At 37.8% G+C, this 25096-nt stretch overlaps 1 protein-coding gene across 19 annotated transcripts in view; it reads left to right on the forward strand.

Moving 5' to 3' along the window:
- NRG1 (neuregulin 1) overlaps positions 1–25096 on the forward strand; it is a 222454-nt gene that overhangs the window by 171704 nt on the left and 25654 nt on the right. For all 19 annotated transcript variants that reach the window (XM_053900942.1, XM_053900941.1, XM_053900943.1 and 16 more), the window contains one exon: positions 14146–14275. In XM_053900942.1, the coding sequence (XP_053756917.1) occupies positions 14146–14275 (130 nt within the window). The remainder of the gene's footprint in view (positions 1–14145; positions 14276–25096) is intronic.

Below are 25096 nucleotides of genomic sequence, written 5' to 3' on the forward strand. Positions count from 1 at the left end.
TCGGACACTTAACCTACTGAGCCACCCAGGCACCCCTACCCTAAACTGTTTAAGATTGATTTAGTTTTCTAGTTCTTAGGAAAGCTTAGCTGAAAAGATAACCATTTTATTCTGAAACGGACAGCAGAATACTAGATGATGTGGACTGAGCATTTTTCCCTGAGTTTAAGACTAAAAACACATTGATTTGAATGCCATTGGCCTCCAGTCTTCTGCTAAGAGTGCATGATCTAAAAGTAATTATTTTAAATCTCTTTCCCTGACATTCAGTTTACAAACACAGGGAAATACTCAGAAAGTAATGCTTTCCGAAAGGTGGAAGAACTGGCCTTCTCTAAAAGCCTGTGGAAAAGATGTCGTTTTTTGTTGTCTGTTTACTTTTAACTACAAGGTCAGATACACAGCCGTCGAATGAAAGACCCACGAGATAGGATGCTTCACGGGGCCTCGCAGTCAGCCTGCCTTGAAATCCCTCTCACATCATGTGTTACACTGAGCACACAGGCATGCAGCTCCCCCTCTTAGAGCCTCCGTTTCTCCACCTGTGAAAGGGTAAAAAGTTACCTATTTCTTAGGGTTGTTGTTACCACTACAAGCCTAGAATATCTCCCACCGTAGATATTTAATGACTCTCAGTCTTCTTGTGCTTTGCTAGGAGTTGTATTGCGTTTAGCATACAGATAGCTGTTGAGGTTCTTCAGCATTTATTTCTCCTCCAAAAGAAGGAAGTAAGGAAGGGGGGGGGGGGGGGAGGGAGGAAGGAAGGAAGGAAAAGAAAGAAAAGAAGTGAAAGACACACCTTTACAACCTACAACAAACATTATCAATGCCAAATACCAAAAAATATAATATGCCTAGAATTCTTCCATGCCTACAGTCATAAAATGTCTTCTCTGCTTCTCATTTCTTCTGTGCTTTTCCTTTACCTGTCTTGAAGATTACCTTAAGTCCAAGACATTGGGTAAACAGCATGCCCAGTAGAAATGGTAGCTGTGAGCCTACTTAATATACTTTCTTGGTGTTTAGCTCTTAGCTTCATTGGGATATAACATATGATGTGTCGTATTGTAGACTGTTAAGAATGGGGAGACGCGTATCTTCTGTAATAAGAAAGACAGCAGAAGCGTTGTTAAATTCCCAGGATGGCGCTACTTTTTAAGATTTCACATTAAGTTGGATATTGGGCAAGAGAATTCACCTAAGTCATAAGTAAGCCAGACATGGCCTATTTCCTTATGAGCCAGTCAGGTTTCTGATGGCTAAGTCTCCTGCATTTTGTAGAAATCATATCTCACGCAGGATTTCCGTAGACCTCAACTGCAGCATGGGAAAGACTGAAGACAGTATTTCTAACTTTCATGATCCTAGGACAGAACAGTGCAGTCTGTCACAGGGAAAGATGACAATCCAATTTAATTTGTTGCAACCTTTTCCATTTTTCAATTTAATTCCCCTTTTTGCATAATATCTTTAGTGGCAGTTGCCTGTAAAGAGTTAGTAGCCTCATACCGGATGATAACCGGGTCTTTTTGTTATTATTGCTATTATTTTTTGACAAAGGGATTGGAGGTAGGGAATGAGAGAAGCATGACAGGGAATTTAACATTCTTTGCCTGGTTAGCAGCGACAGCACACATTCTTCAACTTTTGAATAGTTTTTAAAGCACTTGCCTCTCATTTTAAAGGATGCCTAGGGAATTGGAAGTGCTACGCATTGCAAGTTCTATATTTGGAATCAGTACAGATCCATGTCAACCTCTTAAAATGATGACTTCTCATCTAACTTTGAACATGTCATTTTACCTTATTAAGTCATCAGATTTAGCCGAGCCTGGAGGGTACGTTCTCGTTGTTATTTTGATTATAAAAGGCTCCTGACCATTTTAGGACAGTTAGGGCTAAGACTTCAGTGCCACCCCTGGTCTTTCTTGTAATCTCTTATGATAGTGATAGATTCCATCTGTCTGGACCTCTGCCCCTACAGCTCTCTGATCTAAGAGCAGTTGGAACTTTGTTCTGACCTCTTGCTATGCCTAGTCACAGTATCTTCTAAAACAGCGCAATAATTTTAATAAATCAGATATAATCGTTATCTCTAGAATTACGTCCTCCCTGTCTTCTTTCGCAGAGTTGCTGAAATGGGCATCACTGTCATCTAGAGCATGGAGAACTGGCCCCAGAAAACATGACTCAGTTCCTAGCTCATTCACCTTTTCTCTTTTTACGTTCACCTATATAGTTGCTTTGGCTGTCTCCAGAATGTGATTCTCCATTTAACAGATCATCTTGCCCATGTCATTGGACATTTTCCATTTCTATAAGTTTCCTTATTGCGATGTTGATAGAAGTATAGTTCTACATGGGAAACTCCAGTTTCATGTCAGGATCTGAAGCTAGACTTGACCATAAATTGCAGTTTGCCACCCTGTGAGCCCAAGGAATTTGGTACATTCAACGGGAAGAAAAAGAAACTGAGGAATGTAACCACCTTGAGCATCAAAAGTTCTCCAGTTGCAAAAAACCCTCCTGCGATCACCTAAGGCTAATTTGAGGGATATTGCAGTCTTATTTACATCACAAAACTGGAATCTCAGACCTTCCTAGTTGATTGACCATTTAAGTCCCAAGAAGTTCCAAGATTTTACAGACCCAACATCCTTCCTGTTCTCTCCTTCACCCCCATACATCCACCAGTTGACTACTTTCTGTTTACTTTGTGACATACGTGGGTAAGCTTTTTTTTTTTTTTAATGTGTGTGGCCAGCATTTTTTGTGGATCTTACTGTGGGCTTGCCAATGCCTAGTTCTGACTTTAGAAGAAATATTTTGACGCTATGTTTTCATTTATAATTTCCATCTGTTCATCCATGTGGGCTGCTTGTTCACCTTTGAACAGCTAAAATTCATCATTTGCAACTAAAATAATCCACAGATAAAATGGTCTTTGAATCCTGAAAAAAAACATACAGATAAGGCAAGGAAAGCAGGCAAACAAAACAACCAACCTGATATTTGGAGGCTTAAATTTGGCAAAGGATAAAATTAAGCTCAAAAAGTTTTCAAGAATAATCATATATTCTAGTAGTTTTATAAGTAATGAATTTACTGCTAATATTAATTGATTAGACTTAAAACAAAGGCCTAGGAAACAAAAATGGGGGAAAATCATGAGATACCTTAATGAAGGATCGCTAAATACAACATCTGTCTGCTGATTAAGATCCATTTATATTATCAACATTTAATTGTAGGTACTTGTGCTATTTCTGTAGAACAATGACTCACTTCTCTGAGTTCTTCAGACTTTGAGAAAAATTCAAGTATTAGAGATTTTTAATATAACATTAGGCATTAAGATACAAGGAGAAGATGGGGCGCGTGGGTGCGTCAATGGGTTAAGTGTCCAACTTCAGGTCAGGTCACGATCTCACGGCTCTAGAGTTCGACCCCCACGTCTGGCTCTGTGCTGATAGCTCAGAGCCTGGAACCTGCTTCAGATTCTGTGTCTCCTCTCTCTCCCCCTCCCCCACTCATGCTCTGTTTTTCTCTCTCTCTCTCTCTCAAAAACAATAAACATCAAAAAAAATTTTTTTTGAAAGATATGAAGAGAAGGGAGCCTTTCAACAGAACAGTGCTCTACCTGTGACTGATCTCCATTAAGATATAATTACATCCTAGGGATTGATCACCCAGCACAGCAAAAAGGTGTATAATGAAGACAAATCCCTGACTGTATTAATGAAAGTGTTTTACATTTCAAAATTCTTCAGAAGTAAGGATTTCTTAAGGAGAAAGACATGAGTAAAACAGAACTTTATAACAGAACAAGGTCAGAGGTGTGGTTTCTTCTCATTTACAAGATCTCTTTTGCCTGTTAGGGCTTCGTTTTGTGCTTAGAAGTATAACCAGAAGTTGCCTGTCATCTGTTAGCTCTCCCTCGGTGGGGTTCGGAAGCATAACTAACCCTGCACATGTCTCCTCATTATGGTAGTCCCTGGATTCTGTCGTTACTGAACTGGAAAATTCGATACTCACTAGGTATTAGCAATGCCTGTTTGAGCAGAACTAGCAATGCAGATTCCCGCTAGACATACTGTTTGGCATTGCTAAGTGTTGGACTTCTTGAAAGCTTTTGGGTAAGTGACAAATCTCACTGAAGACATTTGACTCCTTTCCAGGAATTGTGTGTGGATGTGAGGGATTAAATTGGCAAAGTGGACCTGCTTTAGGATCTGGGTTTGCCCGCGTGGGGTTTTAGGCAGTTTTGTAGAGCTGTGGTTCCTTTACAGCTGCTACACGGAACAGCCATGATTCCCTGCTTTAAGCTGTTTTCCTAAGCAGTGTTGGGGTATGAAGCACCTTAGTAACAGATGGAAAGAACAACAATCTATATTAGTCACATACCTGCAGCATCTACAAAAATGGTTTATGATTTAAAAGGGGGAAGACCTAAGCCATTCTGAATTATTATAGCTGCAGGATATGGAGGTGTTTTATTAGGCCATATATACAGATATCACCACCAAGAAAAACTAATAAATTATAACTAAGATGCTATGGATGGACCTTCTTAAAATTCCCTGTTTCTGGCAGTACAGGGAAATAGCCAAGCAGGCCTAGATAGGACTCTACCTTTTTTTAATGATGTGCTTCAACAATGCCCTTGTTGGTTTCACTATAGGCAGGATGAGTTCCACTGAGTTTTTCCAAATGATGTATACATACGCACATATAACATATACACACACATACATACATATATATGTACATATATATATATGTATGTATGTATGTATATCTAAAGTCATATGTGTGTGTATGTGTGTGTATGTGAATACAACAGGTAGACAAGATGATTTTGCTCTGGTTTTTAGAGATATCATGTACCTTGGAAAAAGAGTTCAATGTGTGCACCTATTTCCTTTCCATTGAACAACAACAATCAATGCCCGCAGTAGAAAAACAGGCACCTGTTACATTGGAGGGTAGAGGCCCAGAAATTAAAAACAAAACAAAAAACTTCCGAGGCTTTCAGGAAAGCCTCTTTAGTTCACAATGGAGTCAGGGTTAATTTATCATTTTGCCCAGTTTGTATAAAGGCATAGAATTTGCCTGTAATATTAGCTCTTTCACTGCTCCCATCTGTAACCTAAAAAATATATGCTCTTTAGAAAAACAAGACCTGCTATGAACTGTTATGGGACCAGCCAGTCCTTTTGGACTCAGGACAGAAAGGTTTCTTGAGGTGAAGCATTTCAAGTTATGTGTTTTTGGAAACGTTTTATTCCTCTTCAGATTGGTCATGTATGAATGACAATAACACTATTGAAAATTGTTAAGATTTCCGTATGTTATTTGGTTATGTAGAATTTGTGCTGGGAACCTAAACACTGCAGCTACACAGTTGAACACATCATGTTACAGAGAGGGGTGTTTTGCTAATCTGATCACCAACCTGGGAACAAGGTGCCCCTGGGAATTCTGGGAAAATATATCCACTGAAATTAGCCAGGTGTTAACAGAGCAAGATTCATATATTCAAACATGCGTTCACTGCTTAATTCTTTTATGTGCAGCACCCTTTTAACCCCAGTGAGGAAACCGTGGTGCTTATAGAAACAGAATCTGGCGATTTATGTTTACAGTCATGATGCAAACGCGGAATGGCTGTGATTTGGCTAAATGGTATGTAGCAATGTGCAGTCGGGAGTTTAAGGCCGCACAGGTGCCACCTAAGGGATTATCCAGGCTTCTTGTGTTCCAGAGCCACTCATCGCAAGGGCCTGGCTCAAACCTGAAACACTCAGAAGGTTATGTCTGCATGGCCCAGACCCCATCTTCTTTTTATACTCTTGTGGAGGCTCCTTTAACTGAAAGTTTAGATTACTTAAAACTTTTGTCAGGAATCCGTTCCCATCGTGAAGGTGCTTCCATAACTTTGAGGAACCTTACTGCCTTATGCATCTGTGTAACATATAATTTTTTTTAAATTTTTTAATGTTTATTTAATTTTGAGAGAGAGAGAGAGAGCTGGGGAGAGGCAGAAAGAGAGGGAGACAGACTCCGAAGCAGGCTTCAGGCTCCGAGCTGTCAGCGCAGAGCCCAATGCGGGGCTTGAACTCATGAACCAGGAGATCATGACCTGAGCCAAAGTCAGACCTTAACCGACTGAGCCACCCAGGCGCCCCTGTGTAACATAATTTTAGGCCAACTGTTATACTCCCTATTCTTAATGGGTTCTTTCATATTAACAGACATATGGTATGGTCAGATTAGAAACGCATCAGTCCTATATTCTTGGCTACAACTTTTTTTACTTTACCAATGACTATCGAATAATGATTATTTCACTTTCTCATGTCCTCCAGTTATACTACAATTTTTTTATTCCTGGCTTATTGCATTGGTTAGAACTTTCAGAGCAATGTTAAATTACAGCATTGGTAGTCAACAAACTTAGCTTGTACTTTACATTAATGGAAAGCTTTCCTAGAGTCTCAGCATTTAGTATGATTTAAGTTGCTTGCAAAAAGTAGACACTTGTCAGGGTGCCTGGATCAGTTAAGTGTCCAACTCTTAATATCGGCTCAGGTCATGATCTTGCAGTTCGTGAGTTTGAGCCCAGCTTCAGGCTCCGAGCTGGCAGTGCAGGACCTCCTTGGGATTCTCTCTCTCCCCCATCTCTCTCTGCCCCTCCCCTGCTCATGTGCACACACTCTCTCTCAAAATATATAATAGACTTTAAAAAAAAAGTAGATATTTGTAGATGATATGGAGTACCATACCAATTCTGCTTTATGAAGACATATATCGAAAAGACTGAAATTGATATTTTTTGCATTTTTAATTTTAAACATATATATGTATCTTTAAACACATACATGTAAACATACGCTAAACATGAAAATACAAGGAATAGTGTAATGAATCTCCATGTAGCCATCATCTGCTTCATCAGTTATCAGGTTTGTTTCATTTTGCTCCCAGTCACTTTTCTTCCTGTTATCATTTCAAAGCAAATTCCAGACATGTTATCATTTAATATATAAATATTTCAGTATGCATCTGTAAGAGAGAAGGACTGTTTTTAAACATAACCACGGTATATTTGACACATACCAATGAATGATAACCCTGTAGAAATATTAATTATCTAATCAGTGATCAGATTTCCTGATTCGATATCAGACATTTATAACTGTTTGAATCAGGATCCACTTAAGTGTCACGAATGGTGAGTGGTTTGTATGTCTCTTAACTCTCTTTTAAGTGTGTCTGTATTTTAGATTTTTCTTTTCTTTCACCTTATTGGTCTGCCTCTAATTCTAGCTGTCTTTGTCTCTTTTTGCTCCTTTAGTTTAGCTTGGAAGAAACTGGGTTATTTGCCCTGTGGAGTTCTCCATGGTCTGGGTTTTGCTAATTGCATGCCATGGTATCTTTTAATGTGTTCCTCTGACCTGTGTACTTCCTGCAAATTAGTAACTGTATGTGGATGACTGATTAAATTCAGGTCTGATTTGGGGAATAAGAATATTTGATAGTTCTATAGAAATTGATTGTTAATCTCATCAAATGTTGATTCAGTATCTATTGCAATGACCATATGGGTTTTATTTTCTGATATGCCATGATTTTTTTAATCGTTGAATACGATAATGAACTTGCCTCCTAGTTTCTATCTTCTGACCTTTCATCTACTTTCATTTCTAAATGTATTTTAGTTGATGAATAAATTAACCTATGTCATTAAATGTCACATGGTAATTTCAGCAGCTTACTGAATAACCGAATCCTTGATCAGTCCTCTTTGTTCTGATTTGTTTTGTTGGCGCTCAAAACTTTGATTAATTTTAAAATTGACAGGTTAACATTTTCTATATTGACATGACCTTCTCCCAACCAAATTGATACTGGTAGAAAATGCAGAGTACAGTTAAGAATGTGTGCCTTCTGCATTTAGCCTGAGGAGATCTATAGATGTATCAAATTAAGCCAGTCAGATGGACTGCTGATATTTGCTTTGCAGGCTACATGGATTTTACTCCTTTAGAATAGGTATTGATGGAAAAACGTTCAAGGGACAGTTCAAAGCTTTGTCAACTCCCAACTATGGAAATCTTCTATAAAACCATGAGTGATTAGTAGAAAATATATTTCTGGAGTTGACTTGTTAGCTAAGGAGAGATTATTGTTGGCTTTGTACGGAAGAAAATGTAGCTCCCTTGTAACTCCAACCAGCCAATGATCCACTGTGGGAAGAGACTCACCCTCCCTCTTCTTTAGAAAAATCTATGACATCCTATAAAGCATTTGTCATTGAGATGTTGCTCTAAGAAGTAGTAGCCTGTGATTACATTGTATCATGAGTGAAAGGCACTGTCAGAAAAAAGGAAAAAAAGATAGCAACTTGTATGTTTGAAAATAACCTTTCTTGACAATTTTATTTTTCTAAGGATAACACTATCTCATGACACCAAATCATTTGCTCAGCAACTGCTGGGAACTTAGAATCTGCTTTCTGTTTAGCTACAAATGAGATCAGTGTTACAACAAAAATTATAATTTTGTTTTATGAAGAGAAACACCCAAAGGTCACTTTTCATTCTGCTGAAGAAGGAAGAAATAATATTAGGGTCTGCGCAGAGAGCTTATAAGACAGAGAGGAATTAAAGGCAATCTTATTAACCTACTTAGGCCTCAGTATGCATTTAACAAAACAGAAAGGAAGCATTTCCTAATTCACTTGTGTGACCTTGGGTAGCCTTCCCCTGTCCACCTCTGAACTCTTTGTTATAGGTATTTTATTCAAGACCACAGAACCATTCTTTTGATTTGATTTGTACCCTCTTTTTAAATATGGGATAAATTATATAAGATATGGTAAAGTTCTTTCTTGTCCACCATTCTGTGTGTGTTTAAATGATATCAAAGTCCAAGTTCATCATTTATAACAATTAATCTCCATTGTCCCTTGGCATCAACTTGTTCCTTGGACAAACTCTTAACCTTATGGGTAGTCTGTGAACCCCTAAGTACTTCTAGCTTATCAGCTAAGTTCCCAGGTCCATAAAGTGAGATGCCCTACTTCTACGGTAGAAAGTTCTGGGTTCATTTATGGTCTCATGATGCTCCTTCTCTGGCTGCCATTTTTGTTTCTTTAGCAGAGTTCGGTAGAGGAGAGGCCAAGGACGTGGTTCGCTACTTTAAATCACTGTATTGGCTCTGGGAACCTCCAAGCCAGTACAGGGTGGGTTTTTTTGTTTGTTTGTTTTTTTATCTCCTCTTGTCATTTTTTCCTTTTCAAGAATTTATTTGCCATTCAGCAAAGGATTGAATGACTACCCAGAAAAACATGCCAACCCAGAATGACGGTGCTTCAGTAGTTCTGAGTCTGGCTCTCCTCTTTTCCTTTGGAAAACCAGTGACTCTCCCTTCATTCCCTTGTCATCTGCAGAAGCTGTATTAGGTAGCACAGCTTTTCCTGCTCCTCTTCTGTTCCAGAACTTCATTTTCAGGAGCCCCACGTAAGCTTTTTTCCCCTAGTGGGACTTTGAAGTGCTTCTAGCACTTAATTGCAAGGAGCTGTATTCCGAGCAAGAATAATAATTTTCAGGATTTTTTTTTAAAAAACTGGGAGTTCACAGAGCACAAAAAGCATGCAGATTTCTAAATTCAGAGCCATTGAAGATATCACAGGTAAGGTTTTCTTTAAAAAAAAAAGAAGAAGAAGAAAAGAAAAACAAACCTGTAATGTAGTGATTGGCAGTTTCATATTAGAATATAAAAATTGTTAAAATTTGTGTATTTCATTGAGGAAACTGCATAGAATTATTTAGTTTAATTTTCCGCAAGTAAAGTTTTTAGGACAATTCAGAATTGTCCTAAAATCTGCTAATAAGGATTCATTCACTCAGGGAAGACAGGGTCTAAATGATTGCTCCTTGGGGTAAACCCTACATCTCCCTAATCCCTGCTAATTGTCAAAGAAGAATAGAGTGGCTTCTTATCAGCAATTTGCATTTGTGTAATGGCCCTGGTCTGTTGGTGCTGTCTACTTCACTGATAAGGAAAACACCACATAAAACAAGCAAGAAAGTAAGCCATCCTTTCCAGCATTATTTTCTTTTCAGCCTGCCTTGAGCAAAAAGAGCCTGACGTTCTACAGGAAATACTGTGTGATTCTGTGGGAAAATATTTAGTGATGAATAGAGAACACTTAATTAGTCCTCAGATTTTTATTGTGTATTTATAAAACTGTGCAATAATGCGTGATTTCCAAAATGTGAAGTTATAAACAGTTTATATCATGTATATCATATATACAATGATCATCACACTATTTCTTTTATATTTTATAACTTTAAACTGTTATAATAACAATATCATAAGTACATTTAATTCAGTAACTTGGAAGTTGGGTCAGAAATATTAAAGAATTGTAAGAGTCTTAAAAGTTGAAAATAATCATACATTTAAGATGGTTTTCTTTTAGCTCAAATTGTTCTTCAACTTAATTTATGGGCAAATTTGGTGGTTATAAGTTATTAATAAGCAGTTATGATACAGTTAAAGTAGATTATTGATATTTACTTAATGCCTTACAATTATGCAATGGTTGCCTCTGCAAATTAGACAATCTCTCTTCATATTTTGTACAAGAATAGTTTACTAAGAACATCTGAGGCTTGATTATATATCCTGAGTCTGGACTTTTTGTTTTTCCACATAGATATTAACAGTATCATATATTTGCATGCAGCGTTGCAGCTGACAAAGTCCTTTATCACACTTCCCAACAGTCCTGTGATAGCACATTTTACAGCTGAGTTTACTGAGGCAGGTTAGCTAGACAAGAGTCACACAGCTAGTAATTGGTAAAATTGAGCCTGGGATCTGATTCTTCTCAGCTAACGCCAGTGTTCATTTCGTTTCATTTTCTCCATAAAGGTATCCTTTTAGGGAGAATTGTTCACAATCTTACAGTTTTTAACCCCAGTAACTCTAGTTGTTATCTCTATGTCTTGTGCATAATAGACAATCATTAAAGAATTGTAGAAGGGATGAAGGAAGAAAAGTAGGAAGGAGAGAGGAAGGAAGGAAGGAAGGGAGGGAGGGAAGGAAGGGAAGGAGTGGGGAGGAAGGAAGAAAGAGAGAGGGGAAAGGAAGTGAGGAAAGAAGGGAAGAAGGAAGGCAGGCTAGAAAAAAGGGAGCCCTATTATGAGGGGCAGGATTTGAGGAGTCTGTAAATGGTGATCTTAGTCCGCAAATCCTTGGCTAAGTCTGAGAACTGTGCAGCCTCCCTGGGGATGGTCATTAGTCCTGACCTATAGGCCAGGGGAGACCAGGTCAGGAGTGAAACACTCCAAAGTACATTCTCTGGTAACAAGTTACTGCTTTCTTTATACTTTCTTCCTTATAGTATTGCAGTTGCTAACATCCCAAGCAAAGTGTGTTTGGGATAAAGTGTTCATATAAACAAACGGCAAGCATAAAAGTAGTAGATGCATATTTTGCAGTGTTCCTAATTGCGGTTCATTGTGATAAACTCCCAGTTACAACAAACTAGTCACAAAGTGGTGAGAGGCAGGATTTTTTTTTCTTTTTTTTTCCAACTTTTTATTTAAGTTCTTGTTAGTTAACACACAGTGCAATATTGGTTTCAGGAGTAGAATTCAGTGACTCATCACTCGCATAGAACACCCAGGGCTCATAGTAACAAGTAGAGGCAGGGTTTATTAAGTACCGAATAGGTGAGATGTACCTTCATTTACTTCCAGGAGGAACTATGAGGGTCTTCTTTTTTATACCAAAACACATTCTGTCTGCAAAACTTTTAGCTTAACCTCTGATACAGTCCTCCCAGCTCCCCCAGAAAGAAGGTCGTTTCCATAGCTAGGTTTAAGAACCTCCTTTGTTGCATTAATTTCTGGCAGAATTACTAAATGGAAACTGACTTAGCAATACAGCGTATGTGAGCCAAGGAGAAAGGATATCGCTGCAGAATTTATAGATCTGCTTAAGACTGGCTGTGCACTGTATTGAACTAAGAAGAATGGAAGGAAACCTGGCAAAAATGTGAAGGGTTCATATATCACCATCTCCATCCCAGATTCTTCTGACAATTACATCTTATTCTTGTGTTTGGCTGTTGGTTCAGAACAGCTGTACCCAGTCGGCTGACACTTAGCATCACCCAGGAGTTAATTACTGCTTTACAATTCCATGATCATTTTTGTTCCTGCTTCGGCTAAAGGATAGAAGTGCTAAACATAATAATCCATGATCATATAAGCTAGTTGCTACTTCGTTTTCTCCCAGAATTATTTAACCATCAAATATCCCAGCTTCAAGTAATGACATAAGAATTTTTCAAATGAATGTGTCATAACTTGGTGCTGCGGGATAATCGTTTCACGGGGGAAATATTTTTGAAAAAACAAAAAGGGGTGTTATTTCTGATTTTAACATACATTTATTAATCTTATTTATCTTAAACTCCAAGGGATATGTACGAGGTACCTGTCTCTTGCTTATGTCACTGCTCATCTTTATTGTTAGTTTTCTAATTAATATGGAGTGTCTGCTTTTGAGGGGCTATGATGGGTTACTTGTTGTTAATAAAAGCCTCAAGAGCCTGGTGCTTGGGTGAGGGGTAATCCTTAGCAACCTGTCAGGGACCACGCGGATCAGCTGGAGGCTCAGAATTTCTCGGTGGGAATGACTGGTGACAGCAGACTGCAGGTGGTCCATTGAGTACTGTCACCTGGGGCAGCAAGGAAACCAGGCCCAATTTGTCATCCCACAGTATCCTGTCAGCAGTTGAAAGTCTTAAGCACAAAACCTTTAGCATTTAAGGCAAATTTCCTCCTTGTAGCTTTTAAAAGTAATTGCCATGGATGGAAATATTAATACGTCGCATGCAAGCGAACAGTTGTTCACTTGAAGATATAGTGTTAGATTAAAATTATGTGATGTATAGAAATGTTGTCTACTCTATGACTTTACTTAGATGAAGTAAATTCACATGCAAATGATAAAATGGAAAGTGATAAGCAAGTCAAAGAATCACTGAGAATGAGTCAGTAGACAAGGAAAAAATTTTGTCTAAAGATGCATATATATTTTTTCTTTTTCCTGAAAGAGTCAATAGGATCTTTGTTGGCTTACCATAATGCTTCTGCTTGTCACCCTGATAATGTCAGTCATGAACATTACGTAAATTAGACTGTTTGGGGTTGAGACTGAGCACTGCATGTAGTGTTCCTGATGGTGTGAGTGGGGAGAAGTTCTGGTACTAAATGCTCTTGAATCTGAGGACCAAGAGCTTGGGCTTCATTTAATCCATATGCTGAATGGTGGTGGCATCATTTTCACATCGCTTTCACATAACTGAAGCTTGACAGGTGGATATCAAGCTTACCACAGCTGTAAACCAAAATTAAGACTACGGTGTCTACTCCTGACTCAAAATGGATACATTTTGTAGTGCCATTATTGTCCTTTGCAGTAATACTAGACTGTCTTTCCATTTCCTTAAAAGTATGGCGGCAGACATTCAACAGTCTTCTTCTGAGTGGAACGGAAACTTTGAATAGAGTGGCTCCTAATCTGTATGTTAATATACATACAACTAATAACATATAATTTTTTAATTAGAAACAAATAAGCCACCTTGTATTCTTCTTTGATACATGTATCTAAAAACTATAAGGTCAATATGCATATAAAATGTAATTTCCAAATTAAATAAGTAGATGCCATTCAAAAATGATACTGAACATCAGTTGCCCTGACGTGACTTTATATCATTACCTTTGAGCCTTCCTGGAAAATATATTTTATTTGTGATAGGTCTTCTCTCTTCCAGCTTCCTTAGAAGATAAAATATTGGTTATACAAAATGTTAAGCATTTTTTTCTATTTCATTCTAATTAAATTAATTAACTGCAGTTACCCTTTGATAATTCTATTCCATTTAATTACACCCAGAAAGTACCTTTCTTTTTTGCTGTCGTTTGTTAAACCTGAAAGTGACATCCGTCACACTTTCTGCGAACTCTTCCTTTTAAGAGAATTTAAGAGTAAAGGCTGTTTAGAAGAGGGAAAGACACATGTAAACCTTCCCCTTCTTTATCTTCTATCCAGCTACATCTACGTCAACAACCGGAACAAGCCATCTTGTAAAGTGTGCAGAGAAGGAGAAAACTTTCTGTGTGAATGGAGGCGAGTGCTTCATGGTGAAAGACCTTTCAAACCCCTCAAGATACTTGTGCAAGTAAGAACGAGAAATCCTCTGTGTGGCTTATGTCCGTAATGACTGCTTTCAGACAACTCCATGTCTCATGTCTTGTTGTTTCTTTTCCCAATTTTGTTGTGTTTTGTTGAATAATGCTGTTTTATTTTGTAGAGCGTTTTTGAAAAGTTCACACCATTTGTCATCTCCTGTGTTACATCCAGAATTGTTGTTTGCTTTTTTTCAATTTTCTTTGTGCCTTTATATTTATAAAGTTGCTTTCCTCGTGGTTCTCCTCACTGTTACCTAGAAGAGATGTGCAAATATCATAGAGGCCAATAACTTTTGAAACCACCTTCTCCATCCAGTGTATGAACTAAGCTGTAAGACCATGTTCCTTTTGACCCCAGTGATCACCTGCAAAATGAGTAGGACAGCTAAAAGAAGAAGGGGAAAAGATTCACTACTTACACATCTGTTACACTTGGCATTAGCTTGTTGTTTTATAACTACTTTAAAAATGGAATTTAGCTTGATCTCACTAATGGGAAAAAAATTACATGTGTTTGGAAATGCATTTAGTGTGTGTAGCATCACTGTGTGTAGAAGGCAGAGTTCTTTCATGCTGCCCTTGTGTGTAGATAAATTTAGAATGGTGCTCCTTCCAATGACCTGAAGAATGTGATGCACCATTAAGAAGAATGACAGTTATTCTCTCTCAACAGGCAGAATGAAACAATGATATTAGCAGTACATTAAATATTTAAACCCTATAGTTAAAATTAGTAGGTCTCCTTAAAACCCATGTTTACTGTGCAGTACATTTTAAGTCTACTCTTTCTTTTTTTAATGTTTTTATTTTCTTTTTGAGAGAGAGAGAGACAGACAAAGCATGAGCTGAGGAGGGGCAGAGAGAGGGAGACAGAATCGGAAACAGGCTCCAGGCTCTGAGCTGTCGGCACAGAGCCTGACACGGGGCTCGAACTCACTGATGGTAAGATCATGACCTGAGCCTAAGTCAGACGCTTAACCGACTGAGTCACCCAGGCACCCCAAGTCTACTCTTGATATTTAGGCTGTATGTGGGACGTGGACTCATATAGTTTGATGTGGGAAAAAATGTGTCATGTCCCATTGAAATGATGAGAGATGCATATTTATTTTGCATAAAAATGATCTCGTGCTCCAGCATATGAGCTTGTGACTTGAATGTTGACAAAGAAGAACAAGTTTGTCAGAGAGACAGCTGAGCTAATAGAAGGAGCAATTAGCAAAATTAAAAAAGAGGCACAAGAAATAATTTAGAAGGCCATGTCCCCTTTATGTCATACAAATAGCATACAAATATTTATGTGATGATGGTTCTAAGAAAACCTTTAATTTTTATAAGTAACAAAGCACATCTTAAAAGACACACCTTTTAGGGATGCCTGGGTGGCTCAGTCGGTTGAGTGACCAACTTCGGCTCAGGTCACGATCTCACAGTTTTTGGGTTCGAGCCCCGCGTCGGGCTCTGTGCTGACAGCTCAGAGCCTGGAGCCTGCTTCAGATTCTGTGTCTCCTTGTCTCTCTGCCTCTCCCTTGCTCACACTCTGTCTCTCTCTCTCTCTCAAAAATAAATAAAACATTTAAAAAAAAAAGACACACCTTTTAAAATCATAACATCAAACAAAGATGCCATTTTGTGGGAAATGTTTTGCTGCTCCCTGTGCTGTTCTAGACACGGGCTGTACATGTAGGGTGTCTCATGGGACCTGAAGTACTAAGTTCAAATATCTCCTAGAACTGTGCTCCTGCCCTCAAAGCTCTTGTGTTTTTTGTTTTTTGGTTTTTAAGTTCTTGTAAAAGAGAAGAAGTGGTTCCAAGAGAAAACAAGTTTGGGTAGTTGTATAGCTGATTTTACCAGCGAGGACAGACAACTTATAAAATTAAATATAGGCTTTTAGAGTGAATAAAAGACTAAGAATCACAAAAATGGGATTCTGATCTCAAGTGCTAAACATCTCTTTCATAGAGATAGGTAATAGCCATTAGCTAAGACACAACTAACAGGTAAAAAAAACCTTTTCAAAATTTTAAAGCCAGGTAAGAATGAAAGAGTATGTAGAAAACTATTTTGTCCGGGTCCAGATTGCTTCATATGACTATCAATGTTTGTTGTTTTAAAAATAATTTTAGAGATTCACTTTTTGATCACCAGTATATTCAAACCTACATACCTGTAGCAAAGAATAAAAGTTGGTTAATTGTGATCCTTGGTTTGCTGACCTGCTGTGAAACAGCACAAATATGGCACCCCCATAGTTACCGTACTGAATTGGGATGCATAAATCTTATAATTTCTTACAAGGTTTTCTGTGATCGAAAAAAACCCCAAACTGACGCTGAGAATTATAATCTGTAAAATAGGAGGTTCATTTATTATATGGGGAAACTTAGTTATTCCATCCTAAGTGCAAACAACCTAATTATGTTTTAATAAATCTCCTTGAAAAATAGCATAAAATTATAGTTCCTTAAATTCTCCTTCTTTTTAAACAACTATACTCATATTATCTATGTCTCAGACAATTACTTCTTAAGAAAAGCATCTGAGACCACTGTGTTTTAATTATAATAATGAAACACGATCACTTTTCATCATAGCCTTTGCAAAGATTTACAAGCTGAGTGAGTGCATATGATAGTTTCTGAATACCTCCAAGGAACCAGTGCAGTTATTTTCCACATATTAATTTCAGCTATTCTGCAGCCCTCCCACGTCCTACACAAAACATGCAATCACATAAGTGCTGTTCATTTGTTCCATTTTGGTATTGTGCCAACAACTGTAATTTTTTTCACCCACCGGTTTTTCATTAAATGTTAAGCCCAATCCAGGAAAAAAAAAATTACTGTATATTTTTTAAATCTTGAAGTGAAATGTGTGTTATTCCTCTAATAATTATTAAAGCAGCAAGCCATGAATGAAAACTCTCTATCCTCCAGGCTAATTGTCTAGTGAGTTATGTGTGTCTTCCACTTCTCAGCAAATTGGTATCATAATTTTATTGGTTTTTTTTTTTTTTTTTGGTGGGGGGGAGTAATTGTAATCTTTCAGAAAAGTCTTAAAAAGCTTATCACTAGATCTTGTTGGAAAGAAGATCTTTGACATCGATGATTTTCTTAACTGTTTACCCCTTTTTGGACCATGTCTTTACTGATGCATCAAAAGCAAGCTGGTACCTTGAGGGAAGAATTGGAGTATATTTAACATCTAAAATATTTCAGGCCTTTTTCATTAAATGAAAGATTTGTTGTTTTTGTTTTTTGTTTTTGTTTTTGTTTTTTTTTTTTGATCCTTGTATTGAAAACGTCTTTAACATAAAAAGTAAGCACTACTCAGAACTGAAACGAAGACACATAATATACCGTGTCTTTCGATAGTATACTGTTCACTAGGCCACTTGAATAGAGACAGAAAACATAAAAATGCTTCATTGGCTCATCATGGTCCTGTGTACGAAGCTAGTTCATAGTTTCCATATGGTCCATCTGTTTAAAGCAAAACATTGCTGAAGCATGAGCCACATCATTGAAAATCAACTTTATCTCATGATTCAGAAACAACCACAGGCATGGAAGTTTCCAAGTAGTCTCTCTGGTCACCTAATCCGTGGTTGTCTTCTTGGGAGTTGAAGTAGAAAACTGTACAGCGGGTCTCTTTTGTGTCTCCATTTTGAATAAGGTGTTCCAAATGGATTAACCGTGTAACAGTTAAACACTTCTCTGAGGAGAGGTTTGCTGGTTACTTGGACATCCCCCTAAGGACCATGTGGGAATTTCTGCAGTGGCTCTCATCTTTTATATTGCCCTTCTCTCCATAGTAATTTAAAATTTATCCCAGGGAAAAAATAGTTACTATTCCAGACCTCATAAAGACAAGAAAGAAACGAATCATTCCATCTTTCACCATCTGATGCCCTATGTAATCACATGGTTCAAAGAAATAAGACAATTTGAAATAACATCCAGATTTGCCTCTTTGTTTGTCTCCTTGTTCTTATATATCAGTTCTTCTGAACGTTTTTAGTAAAGAACGATTTTGAAAGATGTTGATGTGATTTTTTTTTTTAATCTAAACATGATTTTATACCAGATCGTATTTATAAACCCATTATGTTGTTCCACGGACAGATGTGGCTTTCTCATGAGGGGATTAGAGTCTTAACCACCAATTTTGGTGAACAGTCTTGATCCCTTTCCCTTCAACTCTCTGGACGATATCTTTATGTGTAATATGGAGTTAATATGTTCTCCAAATTTCTTTCCAGGGAGTGCATGAAATTAAATGAATTCATTTCTGCTAAAGTATTTCTAACTCTGGGGAAGCAAGATTTTTTTCCCCTTATAATAAAAAGTAAATGGTAGTATTACATTTTCTCTGTAGACATTAGAAAAATATATACACCTGTCTTAATAGACTACATGCTAGGATGTTTTTAAAACCCCATTTCTTCATTTTATTTAACATTAGCAGTTTTCCTTGGTTTGGTGGGGCTCCCGGCTAGCTTTATAACTTTGCATTTGACAGATTAATATCGCTGACCATTATCTTCCTTATCCACAAACACAAAAAACAAAAACAAGGAAACAAAACAAAACAAGGAAGATGCGAGTTGCCTTCAAACATGAACTTACGATTTTGTGTCATTTTTATGAAACTGTGCAGTATATATAAGGGCCTATAAAAATATGCAACTGTAGGAGATAAAGACACAGCAAATATGTTATAATAAATTATACTCAAAAATGAAATATTAAACTTTTGTTTGTAGAACAGCTTTCTATTTATCTATACCAGGCGTTTTTGAAAACACAGAGAAAATGGAAGGCACGGTCTCTGGTCCCTGGAAATTTAGTCTGTTTAGGAAAATGAAGTAGCTAAAATAGTAAATCAATTAGAGTCAATATATCCCAAGTGGTGCAATGCTGATTATCATGTAATGAAAATCGAAAGAAAGAAAAAGAAAAGACCGGAATGACTTGGAGAAGGCTTTATAAACATTGCCATCATTTGTGGAGTCTTTTCCATATACCAGGCAGGCATTGAGGCTGCAGCAATAGTTTCTGTGAGACACAGTGACGTGAATATCTAGACCAGCAGCTCCATTGTGGGAAGCAAAACAGACCAAACAAAACTTAGACGTGAGGGCCAGTTCAAGAGCTCTGAAGGCCAGGTAGGTGACCTTGGACATTGTGATACCTAATAGGGAGTATTAGTAACGTCTGGAGCAGGAGAGTGATACAGTAAACATAGCAGATATTTAGGGAAGACAGACTTAGACACAGGCTAGAGACATTTGGGGACTAGGTTAGATTGGGAGAGAAAGCCAGAGACACTAGCTGAGGTTCAAGTTTTATAAAATCCTGGCATAAAATGATGATGATTATACTTCTGACACTTTCTGGTAGCTGGGTTAACATAATTAAATAAGGGAATGATGGCTCAGATTCATGGTTGTGTCCTGTGGCTTCATTATCATGGCTGTAGAAGGAGAAATTTGGAATAGAAAAAAAGGAATATGTATTGGGTTAGAGCCTCCAGTCCATAAGAATAGACTGCTAACTGCACTCTTTTTCTAGCCCTGGAAGAGTTCATTCTTCAGAGTGGGTGTGACCCTTGCCTATAGCACATCTGTTCTTAAGAGATGACAGGCTTAACAGATGGAAAAGCATTTATGAGACAGTGAGTGCAACTCTTGTGGCTCAGATCCGTGATCAGCTCTTCAGATGACCGTGTCTTCTATTTCTTCCATGTTTGCCATGCATTGAGAATCCAGCCATGTGCTTAACTAGGGATTTATTAACTCATTTTTGGCTTTCACTCTCTGAGATAGATTGAAGGAGGTCCTTTTGTCCTCATAGAAAACAATTGAGGTGTAGTTTTACCTAAAATCAGGGGCAATGACAATGTCTTCTTAATAGTTTGCATGCTTTTTTCTCCTAAAATCAGGTAGGCAGCCGTAAAGATTTATTGATCTCCTTCTATGAGGCAGGCTCTGTGCTCATTCTCAGTAGAAAGTACTGAACAAAACCATGCTGGTTTCTCCATGGAGTCTATTAGGCTGTCGAGAGTAGCAAACATATTTCAAGTAATTAATTTAATTATAAATTGTAGGTGTGCCAAGTGCTGTGATGGATATTTAGGGAGCTAATGAAATGTCTAATGGGGGACCCCAACTTGTCAAAGGCAGAGAGTCTGGGAAAAAAATATGCAGCAAACGGTCTATTTAAAGCAAAACACAATTTTGAAACATTTTTATCGAATTATTTAAGTAGAAAGTGGATATTTAGCTGTTTCATTATAAAATGAGGCTCGCAGTGTAGATAGAACTGTAAAGTTCTGAATCTCCAGGCTCTTTGACAAGACAGGGGAAGACATCCTCCAGAGAGGAAGACCAAACCACAAAGTAGCACTCAGTATGTCATCGTGTGACAGTGACATGGAGATGCATGGGATGTAGATTGAGCCCATATCCGATTAAATCGTTTGACCCCAAACTTACAAAGATACATCATGTAGAGTAAACAGTGGTGAGAATTTTAGTCTACAGATGAGCATTTCAGAACAAGCTGTGCAAACAGAGCTTTGGGAAGGGCACGAAGGTTCAAACAGGGACAGGTTAATTCATAAACACTGCCACCCTCATTATTGGGATTGTATGTCTTAGACATTGAAAAACATCACTGGAGACCCAGGACAACTTCGGTTTTTGGTTTCCTCAATATTTACCCATGAATCCAATGTGGCCACTATATGTATCCTATTATCTCCTGGATTGAGAACAAGTCCACAGATCATAATAATAAATTTAAAAAAAGGAAAAAGGGTGATTCAGACTAGCTTCACAGTATTAGGGAGGTATATAGGGTTGGATCTGAAGGAAATGTTGTGGGAACCTTTTATATTTAATGTTTTCTTTAATGACGTTGAAGAAGGCATTCCCTTGAGAAAATACACATCTTTTGCAGATGATGCCATAAAAAGGGTGAAACACAAATTAGAAAAGCATATACAAATCTCAAGAAATCTCTCTCAAAGATAGATAACAGAATGAGGTTCATCTCGGGAAAATACACACCAACAGTAACAACACATTTGGGAAAGAATAATCCACAACACAGATACTCCAGCAGTGAGTGGGCGAGTTCTAGCCAGAATGCCGAGCAGGGGAAGGGTTGGAAAAGTCAGCACTTGCAACGTGACACTCTAGAAAAACAGACAAGCACTGTTTGAGCTAGTGTATACACCACTAACTCTAGCTTACATGGAATGAGAGCAAAAGGCCTAATATCTAACACTTAAACTCACTGATATTCCTTAAGATGTTATTTGTGGGCATTTCCACTACTTGATATTTGTAAACATTAAACACCAAAGAAAGTATTCCAGAGGTTATACAATATGAAGGAAATACCACTAGTATTGAGGTAGAGCAAAAAGACAGTAGGGACTCCTCTTTTTGAGGCAAGGTATTTTAAAATTGTCCAAATATATCATTGTGATGACTAGGAATGAGGAAATATCAGGTGTAGACCTTGTTTCCCTTTTGCTGCCAGATTAAGGAGGACCTGATGAAAATTAATGAAACCAAGGAATAAATGATGTCTAAGGATGGTTTAAAATTTGGCCATCAATTGATAAAACCATAAAACCATTTATAACGGTTTATTAAATTAGCAAATGCTAAATAACCAGAAGTTTCTTGGGGGTATGTAATATCTTTGAATATGCCTAGTGCCTCCACCAAAAAAAAAAAAAAAGGGAAATATCCAATTAGAATATAAAAACTACACCAAGCACTACATTGATTCTCAAAATACATTAATGTATTATTGATTACATAGTAAGCATATCAGGATAGTCACCAAGTACTAAGGTTATTACTAGAAAAGAACTAAGGTTATTACCAATGCTATCTGCAAGTCTTGGTCACTAGATTGTACTACTTTATTCAATCCAAGTAAACTGGTATTTCAGCAACAGTATTTAAATTTGACATGTAGCACATCTGTATTTAAAGAATTACAGAGCCCTTTCCGATTCCAAACACAATGTTAAAGGTTTCTATTTAGGGAAGCGAGCCCGTGAGGGCAGCACTGGGAGCTGCTATTAAGAAGAAATTATGTAGGAGTTTACAGAGGAGAGTCTGTCATAAACTATACAAATAAAAGCCAGAAGTTCAATATTGACCTATACCTGACAAATCAATTGACTATATGAAAGTCTCTTTGATACAGTTCATTATTGGACGCTGCTGTCCAATACTATCTTGGGCTCAGTTTAACAAACATTTTATGAGAGCTTTTTACAAGGCAGACACTGTGTTAAAATTAGAGATACAGTGGGGCGCCTGGGTGGCTCAGTCGGTTGAGCGTCCGACTTCAGCTCAGGTCATGATCTCACAGCCCATGAGTTCAAGCCCCACTTCGGACTCTGTGCTGACAGCTCAGAGCCTGGAGCCTGCTTCGGATTCTGTGTCTCCCTCTCTCTGCCCATCCCCTGCTCGTGCTCTGTCTCTCTGTCTGTCTCTCAAAAATGAATGTTTAAAAAAAAATTTTTTTTTAATTAGAGATTCAGAACGATCAAAATATGGTCACTATCCTCACCACAGAGAATTCCAACCCAGACAGGTGAGGGCTGTGAAAGAGATCAGGACAGGGTGCAGTGTGAGAGGCAAAGACAGACTCCTCAGCCAGGGCAGGGAAGTGGGAGATGGAGAGGTGGAGGTCAGGGAAGGGTCAGTTGGGAGAGGGGATACCTAAGTTCGGACAAAACGATCTGCGAATTTTCATCGCGTTAAGAACAAATGTAAAACAAAGACCATTGCTCATGTTAAGAGCACATACTAAAACAATATATATAGAAGCTACAATAGAGGCTTGATTATTATTCAAACAGATTGTCCTAAGAGACAAAATTCTTGGAATTTGCCCAGACTCGTGCCAAAGCATATTGTTCAAAATGAGATTAAATTTACCATACTCTTATCTCCAAAGAAAGTGATAGATTGGATGCTTAATGTACAGTGCTAATTTAGAAACATGTCAGAAGCCAGACAGTCTCCCTATTCTTTTAGAAGTAATTCCATAGAATTTAATCAGAGCTTATCGATCAGATGAGCTTCCATTTGCATATGCTTTCTCTCCACAGTCAATGCGGTCTGCAGTGTTGCATAGGCAAAATCTGTTTCTGCTTCTTTCAATTTGATGTGGCAACAACTCTAGAGGTCCCCAAAAGTTCCATAATAACAGTTGTTGCTGAACACTTAAATTGCTTAGGAATAGGTATTTGCAGTTTGTTTTACCTCCATGATTGTCTTAAAATCCATTGTATCAAAAATGTTTTCTAAAAGTCCTTGAGTCCTCCTCCATGACTGGTAACACATTCAGAAGAAATGCTGTCAGTTTCCACACAGTGGTTCCATGTGTTAGGATGAGCACTGATTTCCAGAACCTTTGTGGTGAAAGGAACCGTTGAGAACCGCTTAGTCAAATCCCTTCATCTTATCCCTGTTGCCCCATGAAGTCAAATGGGCTGCCCACATCGAGGCAGCAAGATACTGTGGTGCCAGGATAGACGGGCTTAGTCTCCGTTTTCCAAGGTCAGGGTCTCTGACATCTTGAACGTTAGTGTACCTGCAGATCTCTTGGGGATCTTGTTAAAAACGCAGATTCTTAGTTAGCAGTTATAAACTGGGGGCCTGGAATTCTGCATTTCTACTAACGAGATCCCAGGAGATGCTGGTGCCGTTCGTCCATGAGCCACACTTTGAATAATAATGTTTCACCCCAAGAAAATGTATCTGAGGATAAACATTACCACAAGAATAGTCCTGGTGCAGATACAGCTGATAATTCCAAAAAAGATTGGCATATTTTAAGCATATCTAGTGTTAGTGTACCAAGTAGCCATGTCATTTTATGATAGAGATAAACCACCATGCCATAGGCCAATTCCCTAGGAAACATCACCTTAGAAGTTCGTACTAATTAGAAAATTGATTGGATAAGACTTTTGATCTGCATCACCTCCTTGTCCTGTGCCTTCTCATCCCCAAACTGGCATCCAAGATGCATAAGTGACAATTTTCTATAAATGCATTCCTTTTCTTAAGCGACTCATGATTCTTCAACTATATGTTCATTTTATGATCCTTACTTAAATCAATGCACTGCTTACCTCAAATGGTTCTCCCCCTTCTGCACCTCTACCCCCCAATACACACACACACACACACACACACACACACATGCACACAGTGTTCACATGTCTTATACCATGTTCATTGTATGAAACAAGTGGATTACTGTGTGATCAATAAGAGAATTATAATTGTTATCAATAATGCAAACAGGTAAGATAAAATGATCATTGTAGAATATGCCCTTAATTCTGGAGTACCTGCTTAATCGTAGGCTATGTCCATGTGAATTTTAGTCCTTGTTCAGAAACAAATACACAAACAAAAATCCTGTATGTTTCAGAAGTCATTATGTTAAATACATTCTATGAAAAATAGGTTTCCATGTATTTTCCTTATATATCTGTGAAGACATTCTTATTGAAGCATGTGACATCTTTATGAAAAAATGACCCAGCTTCACAGGCTATCATTCTTATTTCTGTATTTCTCTGGGTAGATCTTCCTCTATTCACTGCTGCAAAAATATTCTAACCAAAGAAACCAATTCAATTATATAGATAGAATTTGTTCAAATTTTATATATATGTATATGTGTGTGTGTGTGTATAAAGTGTTTTGAAGAGTTAAAAGGGCTGTATCAGTATAAGATATTCATTGTTAAGTTTATTGATGA

This window comes from Panthera pardus, unplaced genomic scaffold (genome assembly GCF_024362965.1).
Source record: "Panthera pardus isolate Hobbes unplaced genomic scaffold, ASM2436296v1 HiC_scaffold_13, whole genome shotgun sequence".
Lineage (NCBI taxonomy): Eukaryota > Metazoa > Chordata > Mammalia > Carnivora > Felidae > Panthera > Panthera pardus.